Source organism: Orcinus orca, chromosome 12 (genome assembly GCF_937001465.1).
Source record: "Orcinus orca chromosome 12, mOrcOrc1.1, whole genome shotgun sequence".
Classification (NCBI taxonomy): Eukaryota; Metazoa; Chordata; class Mammalia; order Artiodactyla; family Delphinidae; genus Orcinus; species Orcinus orca.
Genome location: NC_064570.1, coordinates 41,180,193 through 41,204,079, shown reverse-complemented (window position 1 = coordinate 41,204,079; position 23,887 = coordinate 41,180,193). Strand labels below are relative to the sequence as shown.

General features: G+C 35.1%; 1 protein-coding gene across 5 annotated transcripts in view; it reads right to left on the bottom strand.

The window, feature by feature from the left end:
• Window positions 1–23,887, bottom strand: part of FAM184A (family with sequence similarity 184 member A) — a 120,409-nt gene that overhangs the window by 11,446 nt on the left and 85,076 nt on the right. For 2 of the 5 annotated variants that reach the window (XM_049695500.1, XM_049695499.1), the window contains exons 10-15: window positions 18,259–18,300; window positions 9,768–9,980; window positions 7,599–7,752; window positions 3,796–3,923; window positions 2,247–2,431; window positions 1,657–1,803 (exon numbers count right to left, since the gene is read on the bottom strand). In XM_049695500.1, the coding sequence (XP_049551457.1) occupies window positions 1,657–1,803; window positions 2,247–2,431; window positions 3,796–3,923; window positions 7,599–7,752; window positions 9,768–9,980; window positions 18,259–18,300 (869 nt within the window). The remainder of the gene's footprint in view (window positions 1–1,656; window positions 1,804–2,246; window positions 2,432–3,795; window positions 3,924–7,598; window positions 7,753–9,767; window positions 9,981–18,258; window positions 18,301–23,887) is intronic. The other 3 variants (XM_004263875.4, XM_049695501.1, XM_033408145.2) reach the window with 3 other exon arrangements.

The following is a 23,887-nucleotide window of genomic DNA, read 5'->3' as shown; positions in this document are numbered from 1 at the left end:
GAGGTTATTCTTTCTGTGAGCATGTTTTCTCAGAGTATAAAGAGGGCGATACCAGGATTTTAGCCTCTGCCTGATAAACAACACTGTGGTCACTGGGGTTCACTGTAACTCATCTCTGCAAAATGCCTGAGATTATGAGCTTTTCGACACGGCATGTGTGCAAGCTCTTACTGCAGCCCACAAGATTTAAAAATTACCCCCAATACCTGCAAACACCCAGAATCACTGCGACTGGGGAAATGACCTCATGAGTCTCTTTACCATTTCAAGGGTAACTTTATGAAGTGGTAAATATTATAGGGAATCCTCAAAGATTTATTTGTGAAATATTCATTGAGTGCCTACTGATGTGAAAATTCTGTATGTGTCCATTAGAAAGAACACCTCACCTCAGAGGCCTCTGAAGTAAATGCCAGTGACTGGGGGTCTGTTTTCTGTTTCAGCTGAAGTGAATGTGGGCATATGTGGTACAAATTTAACAAGACTTACTGGGAGGCTTAGCTGGTTAAATGGATGAGATGCAAGATGATTTTTAGATTGGAGGAAGGTAATAGGTAGGAATGACATAGAAGCTTATTCTAGACTGTAGAGGATAACACAGGAGACTCTTAGAAGGAAACTGTGAGCGTCAGTGTGGCTGACACAAAGGTAGCAGACAGGGAATACGGGTGACTGTGGGATGAGGCAGGAGACGGCACGCTGGAGCTAAGAGTTTAAGTTTGACTTTGGCACTGAGGGTAATGGGATTAAGTCACTATTTTGACTTTATTGAAGTATATGGAGATATTTATATTTTTTTATGAAGACTTTTTAATTGATTGTAAGAGGAGAGACTGAAAGTGAATAAACCATTGCAGCAGCTTAGAGTAAATTATTTCTGAGATAACTTAAACTGGACCACAGTTTAGGCCACAGAGATGGAGTGAATGCCAGGTGCATTAGCTATAGAAGTTTATAAGTAAGTGTGTAGGAAAGGGAGGGGCTATTAAATATTTTTTAAAACATAAAGCAATAATTAGAACTTTGGGTTTTAATGATATTGGAGCTACTATAAATGAGTACTAACTTTGTGATGTTTTACATTTATTGATTTTTAAAATCATAAAACAATCAAATGCTTGTTATAGGAATTCAAACAAGGTGTAAGTAGAGTATATAAAATAAAAAGGAAGTTTTTGCTCTTCTCCATCTCCAATACCTCCTAATCCAGTCCATAGATGGAATCACTACCATTAAAGTTTGTATTTGTTTAAGATCTTTTGATACTTTTGTAAAATATGTATTATTAGTGTATATATAGGATCATAATAACCCCATTGGTCACAATATGCTCTTTTTACTTAACATTACATAATGGGTATCTTTTGAGTTTTCACCATGGCATGATAGGTTCATGATCCTGAGGGACAGTCTTTGGACAAATATTATCCTAGTAGAACCACAGCAGTAGCAGCTCATAAAACATAATTGTTCAACTGCCTTCTTGTAATTAAAGAATACATCATATTGCAGTTACCATCTGTAAATACAGCACTTAAGTTTTCTTTTTAAAGTATCATTTAATTAGATTCAAAAGACTAGCTAATCTGAGGTTAGACACAGTGCTCCTCAGTTTATTGTCCACACATGAATTTTCTTTAATATAATGCGACTTACGACACTTGTAAAGCTGCATTTATTTCCTTGAGTAGCTCGTTAGTCTTATTAAAATCTGCCCGCATGATATTTTTCTCTCTGAGGTGGTCTGCTGTCATGACATCCAGCTCTTTTTCATGTCTCTTGTTTAAATCTTGTTCATGCAACCTGTTTAATTTATTTTTAGTTAAGAAAACGTTATTCTGAAGTCGAGCTTTCAAAACTTTCTATATTCTAACAGATTTGAAATGGTTTTAGGTATAATATACAGAAAATTAGTGGAAACAGCCTAAAGTAAAGTACTTACTTTGCTCTAATCTTCTAGCTTGTTAAAGTTGTCTCCTTTAATGCTTTTTAAAATAACATTTTTAAAAGATTTTAGTTAATTACATACAATTTCCAAAGTTAGTGAATGTATATACATCTTTCAAAATATAAACATTTCTTCTACATCCAAATTATAACATAGTCAACAAATAAAGTAAAAAGTGGTCCTCAATATCTTACTAGAAGGCTATCTAGTCATAAAAATAGGCATGTATTGCTAAATACCATTGCAACAGTCTTTCAGGTAACACTGCAAATTCCTTCTGTGGTGACTGAAGGCATACCTCATCTGTTGGTTGGATTCACTTCTTATTCTGAGAATTTCTTTTCCCTTAAGTTCCAATTCTTTGGTTAGGGCATTTATATTTTCATGAAGGTGCTGTACTTCCTTATCCAAGTCTGAGATGTGATGCTCTCTGTGCCTTACTTCATCTTGTAGATCTGTTATTCTACTCATGTGCTCCTTACTCTGAAAAATACAAATAGTTCTTAAAAGTTTTCTGCATATTTACTTTCTGTGTTTAAGGGAAAGAAAATGACATACTGGAATGTCAAACGTAAATCTGACATTGCTTCAAAAGCAAACTGCTGAAATAAGGGAACCTCGAGGCCTCCTCTATTTTCATAATCAATATACAAGAAGTGTTTATATGGATGCCACAGGGCCACAGGGGACCCAAAAGACCATATAAGCACATCTCCCTCATTTTACTGTTGAAGAAACCAATACCCAAGAGATGATTTGTCCAAGGATGATCTATAATCAATGGCAGAGCCGATATTAGAATACAGGGCTCTTAAGTATTCAATAAGTTACATGGTCTTGCAGTAAAATGCTGCTGCCATCATCCTTTAATTTAAAAGGACCTGCATCTATGGAGGCCATCCCAGTATATACACATCCCATTGCTTAGAAGACTTTGTCTGCTTCATGCCGGTCTAGTAGTTATCCTGTCTGACAGATAAGCTCCCTTCCATTTTCCTACAAGTCACTGTTTTCTGCAAATTCTGCAGGCCTAGACATTGTCAATTTCAGCAGCAGCCTAGTTGGAGAGAATATAAGTTCCCTCCATGGTTATAAGGTGGCTCATTTAAAACTTTCTAGTAATGAAGAAAAATTTGAGCTGATCATTTAACGTATTTGAAGACTAACAAAGTGAAAGTCATAAGTAATAAACTAATAAACAGGGAATAGCCTTCATTGTACTATGACTAGAAATCCATTCATCCAGACATACATTCAGGATCACAAACCATCTAATTAAAGAGTGTACACTTGGCTAATGAGCAAAATTTAAAAAGTGTGAATAGTAGCTGTGCTAGTGAGATGGACATATAAATTATCTTTTTTTCCTAAGGACCTGCTACTTCGATAGCTGTGCTGATATGGCTGTTTAAATTAACTGAAATTAATTAAATAAATTAGTAAAATTTAATTAAAAATTCAGGTCCTTGGTCACACTAGACATATTTGGCTTGTGACTATCATGGTGGATAGCACAGATATAGAAGAGGTCCCTCATCATGGAAAGTTCTACTGGACAGACACTGCTGTTTTACAGTATTCTGTTTTCACTCTGTATTATTTACATTTCATTGTTCACTCAAGATGCAAATAAAATTCAAAATATTCAATTAAAAGGTCATAAAATAAACTGACCATTATACTAAAGCTGAATTACCTAACTCCCTTTAAAAATAAAACTCTTTAATATAGATAGTAAATAATTACTAGTGAAAATATTAGTTATTACAAAATAATTTTCAGAAAATTGTGAACATTCAAATCTATTCGCATTTATTTAAGACATCACAGAACAGAATGTTCTTCACCTGTCTTCTGCTGAGATCTATGCTTCTCTCTAATTCCATTTTAGCAGCGGCCAATTCTTGATGATGATGATGCCGTAACACATCAATTTCAGCTGCATGTTGATGGTTTAGTTCTGAGCGTAAAGAAGCTGGAATCCAAGGAAAAAAAGATTTCGTGTCTTTTTAAAATATTAGTATTTTAGATAAACATCATAAAAGAGTATTACTTTTTAAAATTAGGACACATATTCCCATTAAAATATCACAGGATTGTCTATGCCTCTTAAAATACTACATACTATCATAAAATATAAATTTAGAGGTCATCTGGCTTTGAAGAGGGTAAGAAAATTTTCAGCTGCTCAAATGGATCAAGGTTTTCTATATATGTTTTCAGTTTGCAAGTAAGGTGCTAATGGAGAGGAAATTTTTAACTCTTCTCACTCACTAGTAGAATAACACATTTTAGGGTTGAATGGTACTATAACATATATTTAGGAGGCAACTTCCCACACACATAAGACTTCTTCCATGATATCCCTCAAAGATGTTAAGCACTGTCTGGTGATTGTTCTTAGTGATTTCGAAGTCATTATTTTTATCTGAATTTGAGATTATTTCATACAATCCACACTTACTGAATGCCAGGTACTATACTATGGGAGAATAAAATACGACCCTGTTCTTATAATTGCACAGGCTAGAGGGAAGAGCATCAAGGAATTAGGTGGGATATCAGAGATGAACATTATAATGAAATACAGTGTTTCAGTTATAATGAAAGCAGGGTGGTGTAAGAACCCAGATTTCCTAGGAGAGGGAAACTGGGGATGCTGTCAACAAAGGAATTGTCACAGTAACACAGTCTAAAAGACTGAGCTGGGGTTCTCCAAGTGGAGAAAGATAAAAGCATTCAGGAAGAAGGAGTAACATATGCAAAAGCAGAAAGAACCCGCTCTGTCAGACAAGCTATAAGAAGTTTGGTATGGCAGGCACCCACAGAGCAAGTGGTCATACTGGAAAGAAAACGGAGCCCAGCCTGAGAAAGTTTTAGTACAAAATGATTTTCACTCCATGTTTACATTCATGGTCCTCAAACTAAGGATGTGTGTGGCAGTGTGCCTGAGGGACTTTTAGAGTACACATGATCATCTTCCAAAACATGAATTTTACATTTTTGGAAAAGCCACTGTTTTTAATGTTAACACTGAATATATGAGTAAAATACAAGTTACAAATTTCAAAGCTGAAACATGAGACTTCAAAGAAATGCTGTGCTTGTAGCAAGTCAACTTAGGCTCCTCCCAAGACCCTCATGTAGAGCATAAATTCAGTTTCCCCTGCTGTTAAGGGCTGCTTCAGTGGAAAAATTGACAGGACCTGGTGAAGGATATGAGGAATCACTGAAGGATTTAAAGTGGGGAAGTCACATGGTGAGATTTGAGTCTTGCAAAAATTAACCCAACTGGGGCTTCCCTGGTGGCGCAGTGGTTGAGAGTCCGCATGCCGATGCTGGGCCCGTGGGCCGTGGCCGCTAAGCCTGCGCATCCAGAGCCTGTGCTCCACGACAGGAGAGGCCGCAGCAGTGAGAGGCCCGCGTACCACAAAAAAAAAAAAAAAAAAAAAAAAATTAACCCAACTGGAGTTTGGAGAATGGACTGTGGGAAGGAAGGTCAGCAAGAAGGTTGCGGTAATAATCCAGGTGAGAAATGATACGACCCTGAATTAAGGGTGGCGAAAGGATGAAAGAAGAGGAAATAGATACAGAGAATATTTAAGAGGAGGGAATACACGACATGCAAGCAAAAGAAAAAAGGTTGAATGCATCTCCCAGATTCGTGGTTTTGGCAACTCAGTAAACAGTGATATCATAAATTCAAGTGGGAGGTATGGGAATGGAAATATATTTTAGACCTGAGGGAGATGGTGAGCTAATATTTTAAAACAGAGTGTGAGTTAGAATATCTAACAGTGTAATAAGCAGTAAATAATATAAATCTAATTCACAAGGAAAGCAGATTGGTCTAGAAATACATATTTGGAGTCACAAGCACAACAGATGGCCATTGAAGCCACAGATGTGTGTGTAGAAATAGAAACAATACAATTGGAAAAGAAGATACACAAATGGCAAAAGAGCACATGGAAGAATGTTCAACACCATTAGCCACTAGGGAAATGCAAAGTAAAATTCACAATGAGATATCACTACACTCCTACCAGAATGGCTAAAATAACAAAATAATGACAACATCAAATGCTGGTGAGGATGTGAAGAAACTGGATCATTCATACATTGCTGGTGGGGATGTAAAATGGAATAACCACTCTGGAAAACAGTGGCAGTTTCTTAAAAAACTAAACACACCATTATCACATGACCCAGCAACTCAACTCCTGGGCATTTATCCCAAAGAAATAAAAACTTAAATTTGCACACAACTGAAAACACACAGATGTCCTTCAGTAGGTAAAGGACAACAAATATGGTAGGCCAATACCATGGAGTACTACTTAGCAATAAAAAGGGACAAACTATTGATACATGCAACAACCTGCATGAATCTCCAGAGAATTATGCTGAGTGAAAAAAGCCAATCTCAAAAGGCTACGTATCGTACAATTCCATTCACAACATTCTTAAAATGACAACATTATAGAAATGGAGATGAGATTAATGGTGGGCGCAGGGAGTGAAGTACATGTGGCTATAAACGGGCAGCAGGGATACCATGGTGATGGGAATGTTCTGTGTCTTGACAGTATCAATGTCAACACCCTGGCTGTGACATGCACTTTAGTTTTGAAAATGTTACCATGGAAGGAAACTGGGTAAGAAGTTCAGACGATCTCTCTGTGCTATTTCTTATAATCTCATGTGCATCTACAACTATCTCAAAATAAAAAGTTTAAGAAACCACAAAAAGTCTTTTGTCTACAAAGACAAATGTATTTAAATCATGTTTCAGTGGATACAAGTTCCAACACTTCGCCCATTTTTACCTCTCCTCGGGAAGAGGAGAGGACTATAACGACTTGGCCTAGAACTCCCAGCAATAGTAGAGAAGATGAATTGGGTCAACTGGTTTTCCCTTTGAGGCCCCAAATATTCAGAACACTTTGGTCTTCTTTTCTCAATTCTTACTTGGAAAAGAGTGTGCCACTGAGGTGTGACAAAAGACGTCAAAAACACTAGGAGAATTTGGAAAAAAACACAAACAGAAGGAAAATGAGATGACAGGAATAAAAAGTCATCGAATGACACTAAAAAACAAACAAAAAATCCTTTAAATACATACTCAGTTTTTCTTCCAAACTCAATTGATCTCCTATAAAAACTATAGTGATTTTAATACCTCAAAGATAAAAGTCCATTTAATAAAAATTCTGGAAAATATCCAAAGAGTCAGACCTAGACATGACTTTTCTCATTAAAACAAAATCCTTAAAAAAACCCAATATGATGATCTAGTCTAAAGACATGCGGCTCCATCCTTATCTATTCCCTTCAGTCACTGGATAGTGGGAAACCTGAATGTTCTGACTCCGTTTAGTCCCTTAATGACAAATGGAAGCACCATTGGGTGTTGCTTACACAGCCAGGAGAACGTTGAGAGGACCTCAATTTACTGTTTGTGTTCTATCCATTCTACTCTGCCATACTTGCTCCTTCACCCAGTAGCTTCAAATAAAATATGAACAACACTTAGATGTTCATTTTGATGTTTCAAAAATTAAGAATAAAACTTTGTGATTTCTTGTTGAATTTTAAGTTAGAAGGATGTAAAAATAAATATGACAGGATTATAATCTTTTCCAAATACCAAGCATAGCCTTTCCTTCATCTTCTAATTCAAACCGAAGCGTCTGAAGTTCCTGTTCCATTTCTGTCCGGAAGCCCTCCATTGACTCTCTGTGTGCATCTTTTAATGATTGAAGCTCTGCAGAATGTTTCTGTTGTAAATGATTTTCAAGAGCCTAGAATAAGAGAAACATATTCAAATTATTATGCTAGAATATAGGGAAGGAAATGGAAACAAAATAGAAAAATTACTAAAACTCAGTTATTATTCAAGGAAAACAAGTCTTTTTAATTCATTTTCATGAAAATTAGATATAAATGATCATCATTAGAAAATAAATTAGTAGGTTCACTTCAGTAGAATAATCATCATGAAATCAGGTTGAGTCAATATACAGTGTTCGAATTGGGATACAGACCCTTTACCGAAGGCAGTTTTCAAATAAAGCTGTTTTCTGAAGCTGCTAAGGGACATAAACCACCTAAAATGAATGAATACTTCCTCTGTGTGCAGACTTAGACTTAGGAAAGAGGTGGGGGAGGGCAGATCAGAAAAGATCTTCTGATCAGGAGAAGAGAGATGAGGGCTTTTCCTACTCCAACCTTAACAAAATTTTTGTAGCTATTTTCTGTAGTCATTCTTTGCTCCTGCATTTGTGAACAGAAGCAAAAGCTAGAGGAGGCAGCTGGAAAAGTGAACTAAAGCCCTTCATATGATTAATTTTAAAAGCCTAGCCAGAGAGAACACACTACACGTGGCCAAGACGAAGAGAAGATATATGGTCACAAGAGAAAAAAAACAGAGCTCAGGGTACTTCAAGTTTAGAGTGAACTGTAGCACTCAGCCAGGAAGGGTTTTCCTTACTATAATCTATAACATGAAAGGTTTCTGAGAAAGATACCACATTCTAACTAGGGCTGTGTTTCTTCAACCACTACTCTAAAATGCTGCTTTTAAAAATATTTGACTACTTATGTCCTTTCTGAAACGTACAGCGTAAGTTCCTTTGGATACAGGTAAAAATAAAGGACTTCTTGTAGAGACAACATGACGCAGGTAAGCTTGGCTACCTAATGACAGACAATAAAACTGCCAGTTCCGATTTCTTTTGAAAAATGATTACAATTTTGAAAAGACTGAATGTGTAAAATTAAAGCACTGATGTGAAAGCTTACAAGTTATCACAGTTCACAAATGGAATCCAATGAATAGATTATTTAGTTAATGCGAACAGGTCGAATTTTTAACCAAAGGAACTTCCTTGATTTTCTGGACAAGATCAATAGACTACAACTTATTGTACAGGCAAATGAGTTGTTTTTAAAAGAATATGACTTTTTTGTTTTAACAATCTTTAAATAACATACCATTTCTTAAAATAGTATCTATACCCAAATAATAACTGTAATAACTATACATGGTGAAAATTAGTTAGTAACACTTTTTCTATCAAATCTTTATCTTTATCCATAAGGTCCCTAGAAGAAATTGAAAAATACAGTGTTAAGAAGTGAACTAAACCAAAATTAATCACACTAAGGCTATGTCAAACTAACATTTTAACACAGAACTAAATAATGGATATGGGGCAATTCTGGCATATAATTAAACAAATAATGTATCTTTTTAAGTATTTTTTTTAGTGATTTATTTGTATCACTACTTTTCATATAGCTGTTAGGGCTGTATATAGGGAACTATACTATTTTAAAATGTCTCCCATTTCGATTCATTGTGACTTCTGTGCATAAGAAAAAGTATGAGGGACAAAAATGTGAGATTAAAAAATATAAATTCCTTGGGTACATGTGTCTTTTGTAGATCCAGACTGAAAGAGAAAAATTAAAAATTTGATGAAAGACTATTGTAAGTTCAAGATAGTATTAAGTGATTACAGTGGTTACAACTAAATTTATTTCATCACTGCTAACATATGACAAGCCAGACGGTATACTAGTTTCATCATGAACTTGGCAATATCATGGGAAACAGAAATAAAATTTGTCTGCTATAGGGTATAATTAGTGTCTGTGTTTAATTACTGTGACCCCCTACAAGAAGTCATAGCCTAGAAAACACAAATAAAGCAATATATAATTTTTTGGAGCAAAAAATGAACTCTTTAAAATTAGAAGGCTAACAATTATTAGGCTGTTGATTACATTTGAACTTATGTCACTTTAAACTTACTCTTTGTTCCTTTTCCTTTTCTTCTTCCATAGTTTGAAATGCAAGGACATGTGCTTCTTGTAAAGATTTATGTCTTTGTTGATGCTGTTCCTCTAATTCTTCAAGCTCTTGTGTAAGTCGTTGTCGTTCTTGTGTAAACTGGACTTGCAGTTGCTGCAAAGAGGTCTGAGACTGGGAAAGCTGCATCTCCAGATTGTGTTTCAGCAAGGAAATCTATGCCACAGAATGGTACACAAAGAAGAATAAATACAAGGCATGTTTCACATATTGCCTATCTAAGGAAAAAAACATTTCAGAGATACTAACAAGAGCAAAATAATTGCCTTAACAAAATATCCACTTAAAATGTTTTATAATATATCACAGATAACTAATCTTTAGGTATTACCACTTTTATTGTTTTCAGTGATTATCCTAAAAATAGACTGTTTTAGTGGTATTAAGCTTGTAGACTCTCTAAAGAACACTGCAGCCCACATTTTAAAAATACAACAAATACCTGTGCTGCACTGCAACAAAAATTCATGATGTGAAACAAAAACAAAGATGCTAACGTATTTACTAGGTTATGGTCACTTTACGGAATCACACTATCTAGTATGAGAAGTTAAACTGCTTATTTTTGAGGCAGCAAAGTTGAGTAGTTAGGACTGTGGGCTCTGAGTTAAAATTGTAGCTCTGCCACTTGTCACTGTCAATACCTCACCAGGCTGTGTCAGAGGGGAGAGTGTTACTACACACAGTTCACTCAGAATGGCCCCTGCAACGTAGTAAGTGCTCAATGAAAGCTAGCTAAGATTATTTGAGGATTAAAAAACTACACTTTAAAAGATTAGTTTATAATTTAGAATTCTTATATTAAAAAAGGTTTTTATTTTTGAATTTTGATTTAATTCAAAGGATTTCAAACTTTCAAGCTTTTTAAAAATCACAAACCCCTCACAATCCTCCAGTTACAGCCTTCTAATAATGACAGGTGCTTTTCATTCACTATGGAAAACTGATTTGTCCCTCCTTTTGAAAACAGACAAATCACCCTTAATATGTCCACATTGCTTCTATGTGTTTTAAAATACTTAAATTTAAGTCCATTTTAAAGACTAAAAGCACAAAATACATGCATCTGTATGTGTGTGTGTGTGTGTTCATTTACACATTTGTTGAAACCAAATTTTTATTTGATTTATTTCTCTTCTAATATACAGGAAACTATAAACTTGAAACTAGATAATCATATTCTAGATGTCTGAGGCTAAGGGGAACTTAAGGGAACCAGATAAAAAGGTGTCAAATGTGTTCCATTAAATAACTTAAGATACTGTGTTTATACACAAGTAAAACCGTTTCTGTGGCCAAGAAAGCTAATGGAAAGAGAACTTTAAAGTGAGTTTTTGTAAATGAGAAAAGACTTTCTTTCGATTGATGGAAGGCAGATATAGTCTGCCTCACATGTCTCACCAAGGAAGGTACCTGGGAAAGAAAGAGAAAGGGTGGAGAATCGCCAGAGATGCAAAATAAGAAAGAAAAGAAAGAAGGAACTGGAAGACAGGAGAGGTCAGAGGTCAGCGGCTGGAAACAGTCACAGACTGTAGTGAGCTTAGGGTGGATAACAGCTGTCTGGAAGGGTTTTGAGCAAAGTTATACATCAGGGTTAGTTGTAAAGGTTAGCACGTGCCTTTGTGTAAAGGGTCAAGCACCGGTGAGAAATGATACAACTGACATATGTTCAATCTGTTTTGGTTTTTTTTTTGTTTTTTTTTGCGGTATGTGGGCCTCTCACTGTTGTGGCCTCTCCCATTGCGGAGCACAGGCTCCGGATGCGCAGGCTCAGCGGCCATGGCTCACGGGCCCAGCCGCTCCGCGGCATGTGGCATCTTCCCGGACCAGGGCACGAACCTGTGTCCCCTGCATCGGCAGGCGGACTCTCAACCACTGCGCCACCAGGGAAGCCCTGTTCAGTCTGTTTTAACATATTTCCAAAGAAGTAAGTTTACCTATTGAAAGTTATATGAATTCTACTTATTAATTTCTACATAAGCCTAAGATTTCAGAGGTTATTACATATGTTTGGAGTCACGGTGAACTGCAACACTCTGACCCCAGGCAATGCAACTCCCTACACCTCTAAATGGCAGTGGCACTCATGATTTACAGCCCAAATAAACCCTGCAAGTGTGAAAACTGCAGGAGAAAGCAACAGCTAAGCCTTATTTGTGGAGAAGGAGGACCAAAACAAATTATACTATGTGATTTCTTACCATTTTATGCAAAGAAAATCAGGCTGAAATGAATATTAAACACAATCCAGAAAGAAAAAACAAATCATAAAAGGGTAAAAGACAATAAAAATGTTTGTGAACCCTGATGTGTAAAGTGACAGAGCCATTTTCTTCCCAGCTAGGTGGTTCTTGAAATAGAGAAGGCACCTAGCCACTCTCTTCCCAAGCTCAACCCTAGTCCCAGACCCAGCACAGGGACCCACATGACTACCTTGTCTCTGGTGACAACTTGTTAGAACACATATGAGAACATTAGGAAAAGACTACTGTTACATGTAGAATAATGACTCATATTGTCAAAGCTGTTATCTGGCCACTGGCCACGTGAGGACTAATCTACCCAGTGAATGAACTGCTCACCAGGCCATCCGGCCTGGTACGCATCTGTCTCCACTCAAAGAAAACGGGCATGATTTTCTGATGTGTACACAGGCACTATATGGGCTAGCAGTGGCCCTGGATTCTGTCCTCCAATGAAGTGTGCACTCAGGTTAATAAGAAGCCAATCAGTTCACAGCAGTGTAGCTTATTTTCTGAAATACCTACTTCAAAAGTTCACTGTGTCAAAAAGAGCTCCCACATGTTAATTTGACTAACACTTGAACCATTTAAGGATGAAATTTATCAAGAATTATAACATATTATGAAGTACCACAGTAATATAACAGTTATACATTTAAAATCTAAGCACACTTTCCAACCTCTCAAGCTTAAATAAAATACACTTAAATATTTTATATCATAATATACTTTACCTTGAAAGAACTCCAAAGTAATATTTTTCATTTTAGGATATATGATTAATCTTTATTATCTATACTCAAGAAAACATAAAGTATATGCAAAAAGACATTATCATGCAATTTAGTGTTCAAGTATACTTAGTTTATATATTTTATATTCTTAATTTTGAAAGCACACCAAAATAATATTAAGGCTATCTAAAAATCTTTGGATTCATGCTCAAGACAGTAACATGAATTATAAAAGCAGGAAGCCTTTATCATGCAATGCAGCATCAAAACTTACTTATTTTGTTCTTTTTACAAATTAATAAATTAGTAGATTGCATCATATTGTCAGCCTTTATTCAGCATGAAAATTACATGGCACTTTAAAGACAGAAATGAGCAAAGCAACATAAAATGAACTAATGTTTTATAGCTATAACTTAAAACAGCAGAGTTTAGTCTATGGAAATACAAATAATATAAAATTTCATTAATTCAAAATAAAAGAGAACGGTAGATTTTGCATTAAATACTTTTGGTAACCTTGATCAATACTTTTATTACAGTATTATAGAAAGGCATGTGTTGAATAAATGAGAAGAAGTAGTTACTTCAAATTATATTTTCAAATTATGAAGCATATGGTACTAGTTTCTACACATTTGTTATAATTTTAAATCTTAAGGCTTTTTATTTTGCTGATCTTAAATAAACCAAAGAGAATATTTATTTCAGTAAAAATTTTAATCCTAATTAAAAAATTCTAACCACAGCAGTTTAGATATGAATTATATAATATATTCTACTGATCAAGGAGGTATCAGATACTTTCAAACAATTTTAAAAGCCAAACTTTGCTGATAGTGATTGCTACCTTCTGATCTCTACCATTTAAAATACTATTTTTTTGAAAATAAAGTGTTGTAAAAATTTCAAAAAGACAAAACTAAAAACATATGGATACATTTTTCTGAAGAAGGGAAAGCTTTACCTACTTCCTACAAGGCAGTTTCACAAAGATTCTGTACCTCTACAACGGTGCCTGCAGAAATCCCTCAAAATAGAAACTGAAACATCAAATCTGAGGTAGTGGATATGATAGGATGTCAACATGAGATATGTCATTAATTATGTACATCCTACATTTCTCATGCACTGTTGGGTTTTTTTCCCCCCTTTAAAAAAAATCACTCTTATTACAGAAATGAAAGAATACAGAAAGTATACAAATAGTTTATCCTCGAAACAAAGCATTTCTTGAGATAGTAAATGTAATCTGTGGTTCTCAAACCTGGCTGTATATCAGAATTATCTCTGTAGATGTTAATAAATGTACTTGCCCAGGCCCTGATCCCTGGATATTCTGATTAAATAGGTCTGGAATTGAGCCCAGGCTACCTAATATATTTTTATTCCTAACTAAGTAATAAGTGTTCATTGTGAAAAATAATTTTTTTAAATAAAGTAGTTTATAAAATGAAAGTGAAAGTCTCCTTCCTTCCCTTTTCCTTGCCAAATTCCAATCCCTAAGGGTAACCAGTTTTACCACTTTGTTATCTCCCCAGACTCTTACGACTTATTTCTCTTTTGATATAATTTCCTGTTTTGCTTTTTTTTTTTTTTACTACATTGTGTGTAAACGGGTGGATGCTTTCCACCATGTAGAGAGTACAGCTGCCATGACATGACAAAATATTGGCTATGTCTTACACACAAAAGTTACTTGGGGTCCCCAGGGCACACCTCAAGAGACCAGTGCTTAATGTCCAAGGTAGCTGGAACAGAGACCCATGGGGCTGCTGATTGGGACAGACATTCCCTATGTCTTACACAGAGAAAGAAACACTACTTCATTTGTGAAACCATGAGGGAGGGTGTCCAGACCTGCAGGTGTTGCTATGTGATGGAGTGGCTTTTCAAACACTCAAGTCTATGTAGCTCCCTTCAAGATGCGTATACTCATGGATTTACTCAATGACGGTCAATGATTTCTCCATTAGGGAGGCCAACAAGTTTGGTTTTAGAGGTTTGTTTTTCCTTGCACGGTGACACTTCTAGGGTACATAACCCATGACATGTAGGCATGCCCCATTCTTTCCAATGACTACATATAATGCGAATGGCAGGCACTGTTTCTTGCCTCCCCAAGTGCCCATCTCCCCCTTTTCCTTTCTTCCCAGTTAGCTGAACTCTTGAGTTTGTTCACGGACTAAATGGAAATCCCTATCTTCAAGGTGGTACGCCCCTCTCCCAGCACCAAGGAGTGAATTGTGACTGGGATAAGAAAGTCACGGTAATCTAACTCTAAGGTCATATCACTCTGTTTTAGTTAATAAGCTCAAAGGAAGTATGTGGGGAACTTGGGGGGGGGAGGGGAAAGACTTTATTTCCTGATAAAAGTAAAAAATGCTTAAGGAGAGTCTCTTGCATTAGCACAGTTGTTCAAGAACATGACAGCTGGAGCTGTAGCAGCCATGTTGCAACTATGACATGACAAACTTGAGGTCCAAAAGTTAACACATTGAGCATGGCAAAGCAGAAGTACAGAAAGTACCTGAGCACTTAATTATCTTGACAGCTTGAGCCACTGTCACCTGGGTATTCTGCTGCTTATAGCCAAATGTATCCTAATAGACATCATTCCAAAGTATAAATACACTATAATTACTTTAATTCTTACTGATGGAAATTCAGATCATCTCATCTGGTTTTGCTATTATAAACACTGCACCAAACCCCCCCCCCCGCAAAAAACCACAAATGGTCTAAATGCACACACATATGAGTCTATCAGAAAGCTGTACATAACTCTCTTTTAGTTTCATAGATGACTTTAACGCACAGTCACAGTCAAGAACCACTGCCCCAGAATTCATAAAATGAAAGACTCTGGCTGGTTCTCTAATGATAATCTTAAAGCAATGTCTAGAGAAGTCTTTGAAGCCCTGGCCTTTTACTTGTCCTCTGTTCTCCGTTCATTTTATGAGATCAAGGAGGAAAACAAAATATTCTCCTCAAGTAGTATTACCTATGGTTTTTTCTTCCTGTAGTTTTGATCAATTTATCAAGATATTGGCGAACTGTTTATCTTGTGCTTCTGTGTGTTTTTGAAGAAGGCTGTTCCATAAATCATGATTTTTCAAAAATGATTTGCTTTTTAGGGTAGAGGTTTTGTGTGAGAGGGTTCATTCATTTTTGTGAAAACAAGAAAATTTGTAAGAAAAAGCAATTTGAAAAATAGGATGTGTAAATATAATTTCGCTTTTCAGTAAGTTATAGGTATGGAGTTGTGTTGAGCCAGAACACTTATTAATTTTGACAAGAAAGGCCAACACAAATTACTAGAAAGTCTAAACCACGTGATATTAATATTCAGTGCAATACTTTCAAATATATGAAGCAATATTAAAAACTGCTACCACAGGCTTAGTAGAGGACAGTAAGGCTAATTTACTACGTCAACAACTTACATAAATGCTCATGTAAAATGTTTGAAGGTGTCTGAATATTTTAATTCTTTCTATGCTTTTTCCTTTTTTAACCTCTAATTTGCTATTTTTGGAGAGTCTAGCTAAGAAAAGTAAACTTAAGCTTCTGGAATTATGACCATCCTGAAAAATTCTGAATTGTTCATAATTTTTTTGGTATTTTCTAAGACCTATAAACTGAGTTGATTAAGAACCACAGTAATGCCTAATTAATGTCCTCAAGATATTTCTGGAATATGTTTCTAATTATCCTCTCATTCTTAGTTGAAAAAAATTATAAAGCTTTTATAAAGAACAGAGGAATCAACAATCACTTGTTTAGAACAAGACAGCATATAGTGGGAAACTTCTTCCATGGAAGGCTGGCTGAGGACGGTGTGTGGAGCGGGTGGGTAGATCTCACCCTGCTGAATGACACTGACAAGGTCACATCTTGTTCGGTTGATGACTGAGTGATGAGTTCATCCTCAATGACTACGATGTTACAAAAGAGAATTAATGAATGGGGATGTCAGTGTGTTACAAACCCCTTTTACTTATTTTGTAGGAGATGAGTCAACGCATTCTCATTTCAATTACTAATAGATTCAACTTCAGTAAGGCGGTTTTTATTTTAATGAACACCTTTTCATTTATAACTATTTAGGAAGAAGTGACTATGTCGTTGCAAGTATTCTGAATTACAATTCAACTAATTTTTGACAATACTCATATCTTATTTGGGTTTGTATTTCTATCCCAATTAGCACATATGTCAAAAAGTCTGGATTAATATAGCAATCATGCCCAAATTCTTACTATGTTCTATGTGACTGTTTAAAAAAATTTCTAAATGTAGCCTTATTTCACCAACATTGAGATAAATATCTTTATTGCTTACTTTAAAATATATTAAAGAAGCTGGCTTTAAATGTATTCATGTATTTCTAATTTTTACATAGACAGTAAAGTTGAATCTAAAGAGTAGATAAAATTTTTCTTGCACAGTAGAAAGAAATTAGAAAGGTATGAGAACATAAGTTTTGAAGTTATCAAAATTTCACAGGCTATCTCTAGACTCAAGACCTGGTTCCTCTAGGTCAGGAATTGGCACATTACAGTCTGTTTCTGTAGATTAACGGATTCATTCACATATTGCCTATGGCTGCTTTCACACAGTAGCAGAATCCCGTAGCTGCCACAGAAGCTGCATGACCCACAGAGCCAGAAATATTTACCGTCTGGCCCTTGGCAGAAGAGGCTGGCTGACCTCTGCCCTAGGATAGCAAGAAAAATATTCAAAGATGCTTACTTAGCTCTCTGTTAACTTATTTTAAAAAAACAAGTTGGGTACGGGTTTGATGTGAAAATAAATCTCATTTTCTCTCTTCACGTGTAAAGAAAAAAAATTTTAATGTGTTTAAATGGAATATAACTTTGAAGCTTAATTTCTGCACATTTTAGTGTACATAAGTAGAAGAATAGCTTTGCCAATTCTTAGGAAAGGGATTTACTCCATTTGCTTTAAATCTTTTAGTAATTTTAAAATGTAAAATATGTTCTAAATCTATGAACCTGCACAACTATCTAACACTCTATCTAAGAAGTCAATTGATGCTACTTTTTCAAAAAATAAACTAGTTTAACAAAAGAAGAAATACATTTATTTCCATTTTTATGAGAGGCAACAACTTAATAGTTTTTCAAAAATATTACTATATCTTTCAAAGTAAACATTAAAATAATGAAGTTTACGTGTGAGAGGTAAAATCTTGCTTGGCTTTAAAATAAAATACATGCTTATCAATACAATGTGGTAGATGTATGCACATACACAGATGCATGCCTGAAAGTTAGAAGCTTTTGTTACCCATATACAAAACATATCTTACCGAATGCCAAAAAGTGTATTTTTTAAAATCATAAGTTAAAGCTTTAAAGCGGTCATGATGTTTATGCAAAACCAAAAGTGCAACATGCCCTTATGTACAAATTGTAAGTGCCGCTCACTTACATTGTTGATAGATTTATGCAAAGCTTCACCCAGAGAGTGCCTCTATGAAAAAGATCACAGGAATAAAGGGAAACATTCAGAAATCAACTAAGTGAAAGAAAGAAGAATAAAAAGGGAGAGTAACATACAGAACATTAATTACAATATGCTCAAGAAAAAAATAAGTTGAAAACAGTTCTGAAAAAGAAATCAGACGAAAAGAAATTTACAGCATAGAGTCTAAATTATTTATAGTCGCTTAGAACAGTGTCTGATGCTTGTGGGCTGGCAGACTTACCTATGCAAGAGACCAAAGGCTAGTACAAGTAAACCAGAGGTCAGTTTAAAAGATAATGGTTACTGAAGCACCTAGAAGGAATATTACTGTTCTAAATGCCTCCCAGAAATCTGCAATATAATGCTTCAAAGCATTTCACTCAGCATTGGAGTAGGTTTTAGAAGGATTTCTCTTATGAGAAATGAGCAGATGAGAACTGAAACACTAACTTGATTGACTACATAATTTGGGGGCCAGAAATAAATATGGATAATCATTGAAAATGTAAAGATTTGATAATAATCAGGTTTTATACTCAGGGGAAAGGAAGAAGAGATGCCTTCATATCTTTTCAACCCTATTCTCTAGGATATATTTGGTAAAATTATGTATGATCTAGGTTCATTTTTAAGAAGTTCACTGGAATTCTGAGTGACAAACCATTGGAAAAACACACACTCTCCCTCCCCCAAATGTGGGGAAAATGTGATTTCATTTTCAATTGCCTCACTTTTGTGCCTTCCAAGGATACAAAATAGTATTTTAAATTTATATTATTAATATAACTAGAAAAGTTCCTATAAAATGGTTTTTACTTTGGACACTAATCAAATTTTCAGACAACACATAATTTTCTTTTTTTCCTCATAATGTGAATATCCCTTGGTGTGTCATAAACTAAAGCTAGCTTTTATTTGGTAAACAATTTTTTACCAATAAATTAAGACTAATACAAAATATAGTTTAGGATATAGTTCACAGAGTTGAAAAAATAAGCTGAGAAAAATGATTAACTTTCTATTTGATTACACCATAACTTCTTAAACGCTCATACTTTTAAATAAATTAGTTTGTTAATTTTATTTTTTTTTCTTTATGCGTTCTCATACTCATAATATGCTTTATATACTAATGAGACACAACTTCTCCAGACCTCACAAAACTTATGAAAATCTGAGGGAGTTTTAGTTGTAGTTTTTTACCTCTGTATTCTCTGAATTGATGCTCCAGCATTAGAAGTTAATGTAAAATGTACGCCATTTACTTATGAAGTAGATTTTTTCACTCTTTAAGGTATCATCAGACAAAAATATATGTTATTTAGGATTCCTGAACTAACTGATGAATTAGACCAATATGAAAGATCAGAGGTTCTTCTGTAGGAATGCTAGATTTTAGATTTTATTTGAGAGTATATTTGAACATTTGGAATCTAAACTCATATGGTCACTAACTCTGTCAACATACTGTTGGCAGGCCATGGAAATATCCAAACCAAAGGCATGGTCGCTAAGCTGTGCCCTGGGGTGACTTACACCATAGACCTGGCAACAGCAATTAGAAAAGGCACAACAGTGGTGCTGGGTCACAGTACCCTTATTGATGAGTACATAAACGAAGTAAGATTTATTCTTTTGTTTAAAAATTTTTTATTAGAGTACTATTATATTCCAGGAAGTACAGAGTGATATAGAGAACTGAATAAGATAGTAAAACAAACATACACAAAAAATAAGAAAAAGTTCATGGTAAATATTATGACAAAAAAAGGTTGATGTGACAGGAAACGACTAGAGGTGATACTGGGTTGATGGTAAGAAAAGATCTTTTGAAAAACGTGACATTTAAAATGGCATGATTCGATTTACATCATAAAAGATTACTTCAAGTTTGTGGAAAAAAGTGAAATTGGGGAGGCTAGATAGAAGGCTGTTATATGGTGTCTTGGACTAGTGTTTTCTAAGGCAGGTGGAAGCAGGTGGCGCTGGGAGGTGGAATAAACAGGATTGACATTTACATGAGATAAAGAAAAGAGGGAAAGCAAGGACGACTCCTCATCCTTTGAGCAAAAAGCAGTGCCAAGAAGCAAAGATGATGGGATGGAGATTGAGAATCAATACTTTTGAGTCAGACATGCTGAGCCTGAGATGCCTATTAGACAACCAAGTGACTGAATTTAGGTGACGATATCAAGGCTGGAGATTTAACTTTGGAAGTCACTGACATACAGATGGTGTTTAAACCACAAAACTGGATGAGATCCCCCAAGTAAATGTTTGCTTGAAAGAATATCGGATGTACTAAAAATCTGTATGCAAAAATATTATTTGGCAATATTCTATATAAGCAAGATCCGTGCTAATAAAAATCAATGCCCTATATAATAGTCAATTTGTTTTAAAGCATCTTAAGCTACTTGTTAGTTTTTGAGATGAGTGAAAAGGGCCTCAAGAGGTCCTCTTCAGCTCACTGAGAGCACTTGGATACTTCAGCATAGAAGGCTTACTAATGTGTTTCAGCATTTCTAGTCTTGAAGGACGAATATAATAAGACTTTCAGCTAAGTGAGGAAGAAAACTGAAAATAACTAAAAATTGCTGCACTTAATTAGAAATTTACAGCTTTGTACCTAAGAAACTATGCTCTTAGGAGTAATCTCATTGTTTTAAACCTCAGTTTATTCATTTAGAAAATAGCACAAGGATTTTTACATGTTTGTAGTTTGCAAACATACTGGTATATAACTATTGAAATCCACTGAATTACAAGCTTTTAGAGGACCCTGCCTTGTTCATATTTTGTATCCAAAATGCCAGACTTGGTACCTGGCAAAGAGTAAGTGGTCAATAAATGTTTACTAAAAAACTAAATGAATGACATGGACTTTTATTATTGAGTTAGTTCTTACTACTCTCTACCTTTTCCCCTTCCCCACAGTAACATAAGCAGTAATGAGAAACTTCTAGATAACGAAAAAGAAATTATTTAGAAAAAATATGTATATCTTGCATAAATCCTGTTGACAAAAGCCAACAGAATGTAAGACTTAGAAATGTAGCCCTTTAGAGAAATGAACTAATGAGTATAGTAAATATTTGTTCAGAAAATATTAATCTGATCAGACTGCCAAGAGGGAAGCAACATACACTGAATGGCACCTATCTTGCCCTGCTCTATTTTGTTCTCCATACTGCAGTCACAGTTTTGAAATTTCAATATTTGAATGCGTCACGCTCCTGATTAAAACCTTTCAGTAGCTCCTCATTGCCCTTTAAAGTCTCAACAAGGCAAACAAGATCCGACCCTGCCTACCTCTACCCCCTTCCTAGCTCTCTATTCCCCAAAACAAAGGTATTTGGGGGCAGGCTGAGGGCCTCTGCACGTACTTCCCCCTCTCCCCAGATTGCTGTTCTCCTTCCCCTCTTGGCCTGACTATTGCTTCTCTTTCAGGTCTCAGGTAAAGGATCCCCCACTCAGAGAAGGCTTCCCCAAGTTCCCAGACTATGGTAGGTCCTCATGGTACATACACTTGTGTCCCATGGTTGTAATGAATTAATGTGTCACACTGTTATTTCTATTTGCCTTCTTTTCTAGATTATAAGCAGTGAGAAGGCAGAGATCATTACAACCCCATCACTGGTCTGACACAGTGCATGGCATATCAGAAGCACTGAATTTTTGACATATGTCAAAATGTCATCAAATGCCAATATATAGAATAAAATTTTCATTACTAACAAAAGAAATGTCATTTGTTAAATTTCCAAATTCCTTGAAGCAATATCTACACTAATCTTATGTTGCAATTCAAGTAAAATATGTTAGATCTTAATAAAATGTTCCAAAATTAAATATTTAATATACAATACTGTAATTTCTTAAATTATGTAAAGCTTTTTCTAATATTAATTTCAAATATACTAATATCTAGAGAAAAGCAACCAATAAACCTAAGATTAGAAGTAGGAATCACAACTTTAATAATTCTCCTGAAGCAAAAAATAGAAGAAAAAGTCATGAACAACTGTTTAATGTTTTAACTAAATTAGTAATAACTGGCTTTTAAATGAAATTAAGGTAGAGAAAAGCTAATATGTTAGGTAATCTTAACACTTCTCAGAGACTACGTCTTTAAATAACTTTATAATCATACATCCATTAAACGCCTTCATATCCAAAATATTTTAATTCTTTTTAGTATCTTGCCATAGGAAATAGAGATAGATTACATTGATTTATTACTACAATGCCACCTAGAAGTTTTTAAGTATTTCTCAGGTGTGTTCTGGGCCCTAGTACCCCGAAGGCACAAACTGTTCTGCATTTCATCACAGTCCTACTATAGTATTTTGCAGAACAGATACACACACACACACACACACACACACACACACACACACACACACTCAGTACACATTAAAACTACCCAGTATTTTAACATCTCTTTTAAAGTTAGGTATAGATATCATAGTTTCATCTCTTCACTCTCTTCTCCTAAAGATGTCAATATAAAAACTGGATAGACTTAAATTTGCAAAAGGGAGTTTTGGGCAGGGAAAAGAAAATTAAATATTTTTAGATTTGCAAATTAATTCAGAAAGCAATTTAGTACTATTTATTTTAGAAGAAAAAAAGCAGAAAAATAACATAGGTCTGATAAAAGAGGATATAACATAGTTGAAGTAAGAATGTCATTAATTTTTTTGACTGAAGAAAAATTTTAAACTTCCATATTTACTAAGGAAAACATTGCAAATTAACTTTGAATCCAGGAACTGAAGTAGGAAGAATGACGTATAATGGATGTTGGTTGGTTTTTGGTAGACCTTAATTCCATTCCACATTTTCTGAGAAAGCAAAACTGAGCCATGCCTGCTATTCCCACTCTCTGTTCCAGCTGGCTTTTCTCTTTTCTCCATGGTATTTCCCTTCGTCTTCCTGCTTCTTCTTCCTTTGACTTCCCTCTTCCTTACCCAAGTTCTCTCTTTTCCCAGGGTTCAGGCTGGATCTCTGATGCTTCTTTTACATAGTTCCTGCCCTCCTAATTTCTTGGGAGAGGATTCTGAACCTTCAGGGTCAGCTTCACTGATCTCCTGGCACTGCTTAGGGCTTCTGTCAAGGTCATGGTTCGAATTAGCTGAGAAGAGATGATTATTCCAAGTCCTTTTCTATTCCTTCTACCTCAGAATCTGCTTGCAGCTCTTCTTCCATTAAAAGATAGTACTGTTACTCATTTAAAATGGGCATAAAACTGATGAAAATATAATCTTTTTTCAATAGACAGAAATATGATTTCTAAAGAGAGAGAATTCCTTTCTTCCTAACATAAAACTTCTTAAAGAGTTAAGAGAGAGAGCCAGCAGAATGAGTCCTGAGCTTATAGTGCCAAATTTACTCAAAATTTTGCGTTCTAAATAGTCTAGTCCAGTGCTAATAGAATTATAATTCAGAGCCACATATGTAATTTTAACTTTTTAGTAGCCATATTAAAAAGAAAGTAAAATTATTTTTAGGCATATATGTAACCCAATATATCCCAAACACTAGCATCTCAACATGAAATTATATAAAAAGTACTAGTGAGACATTCCAT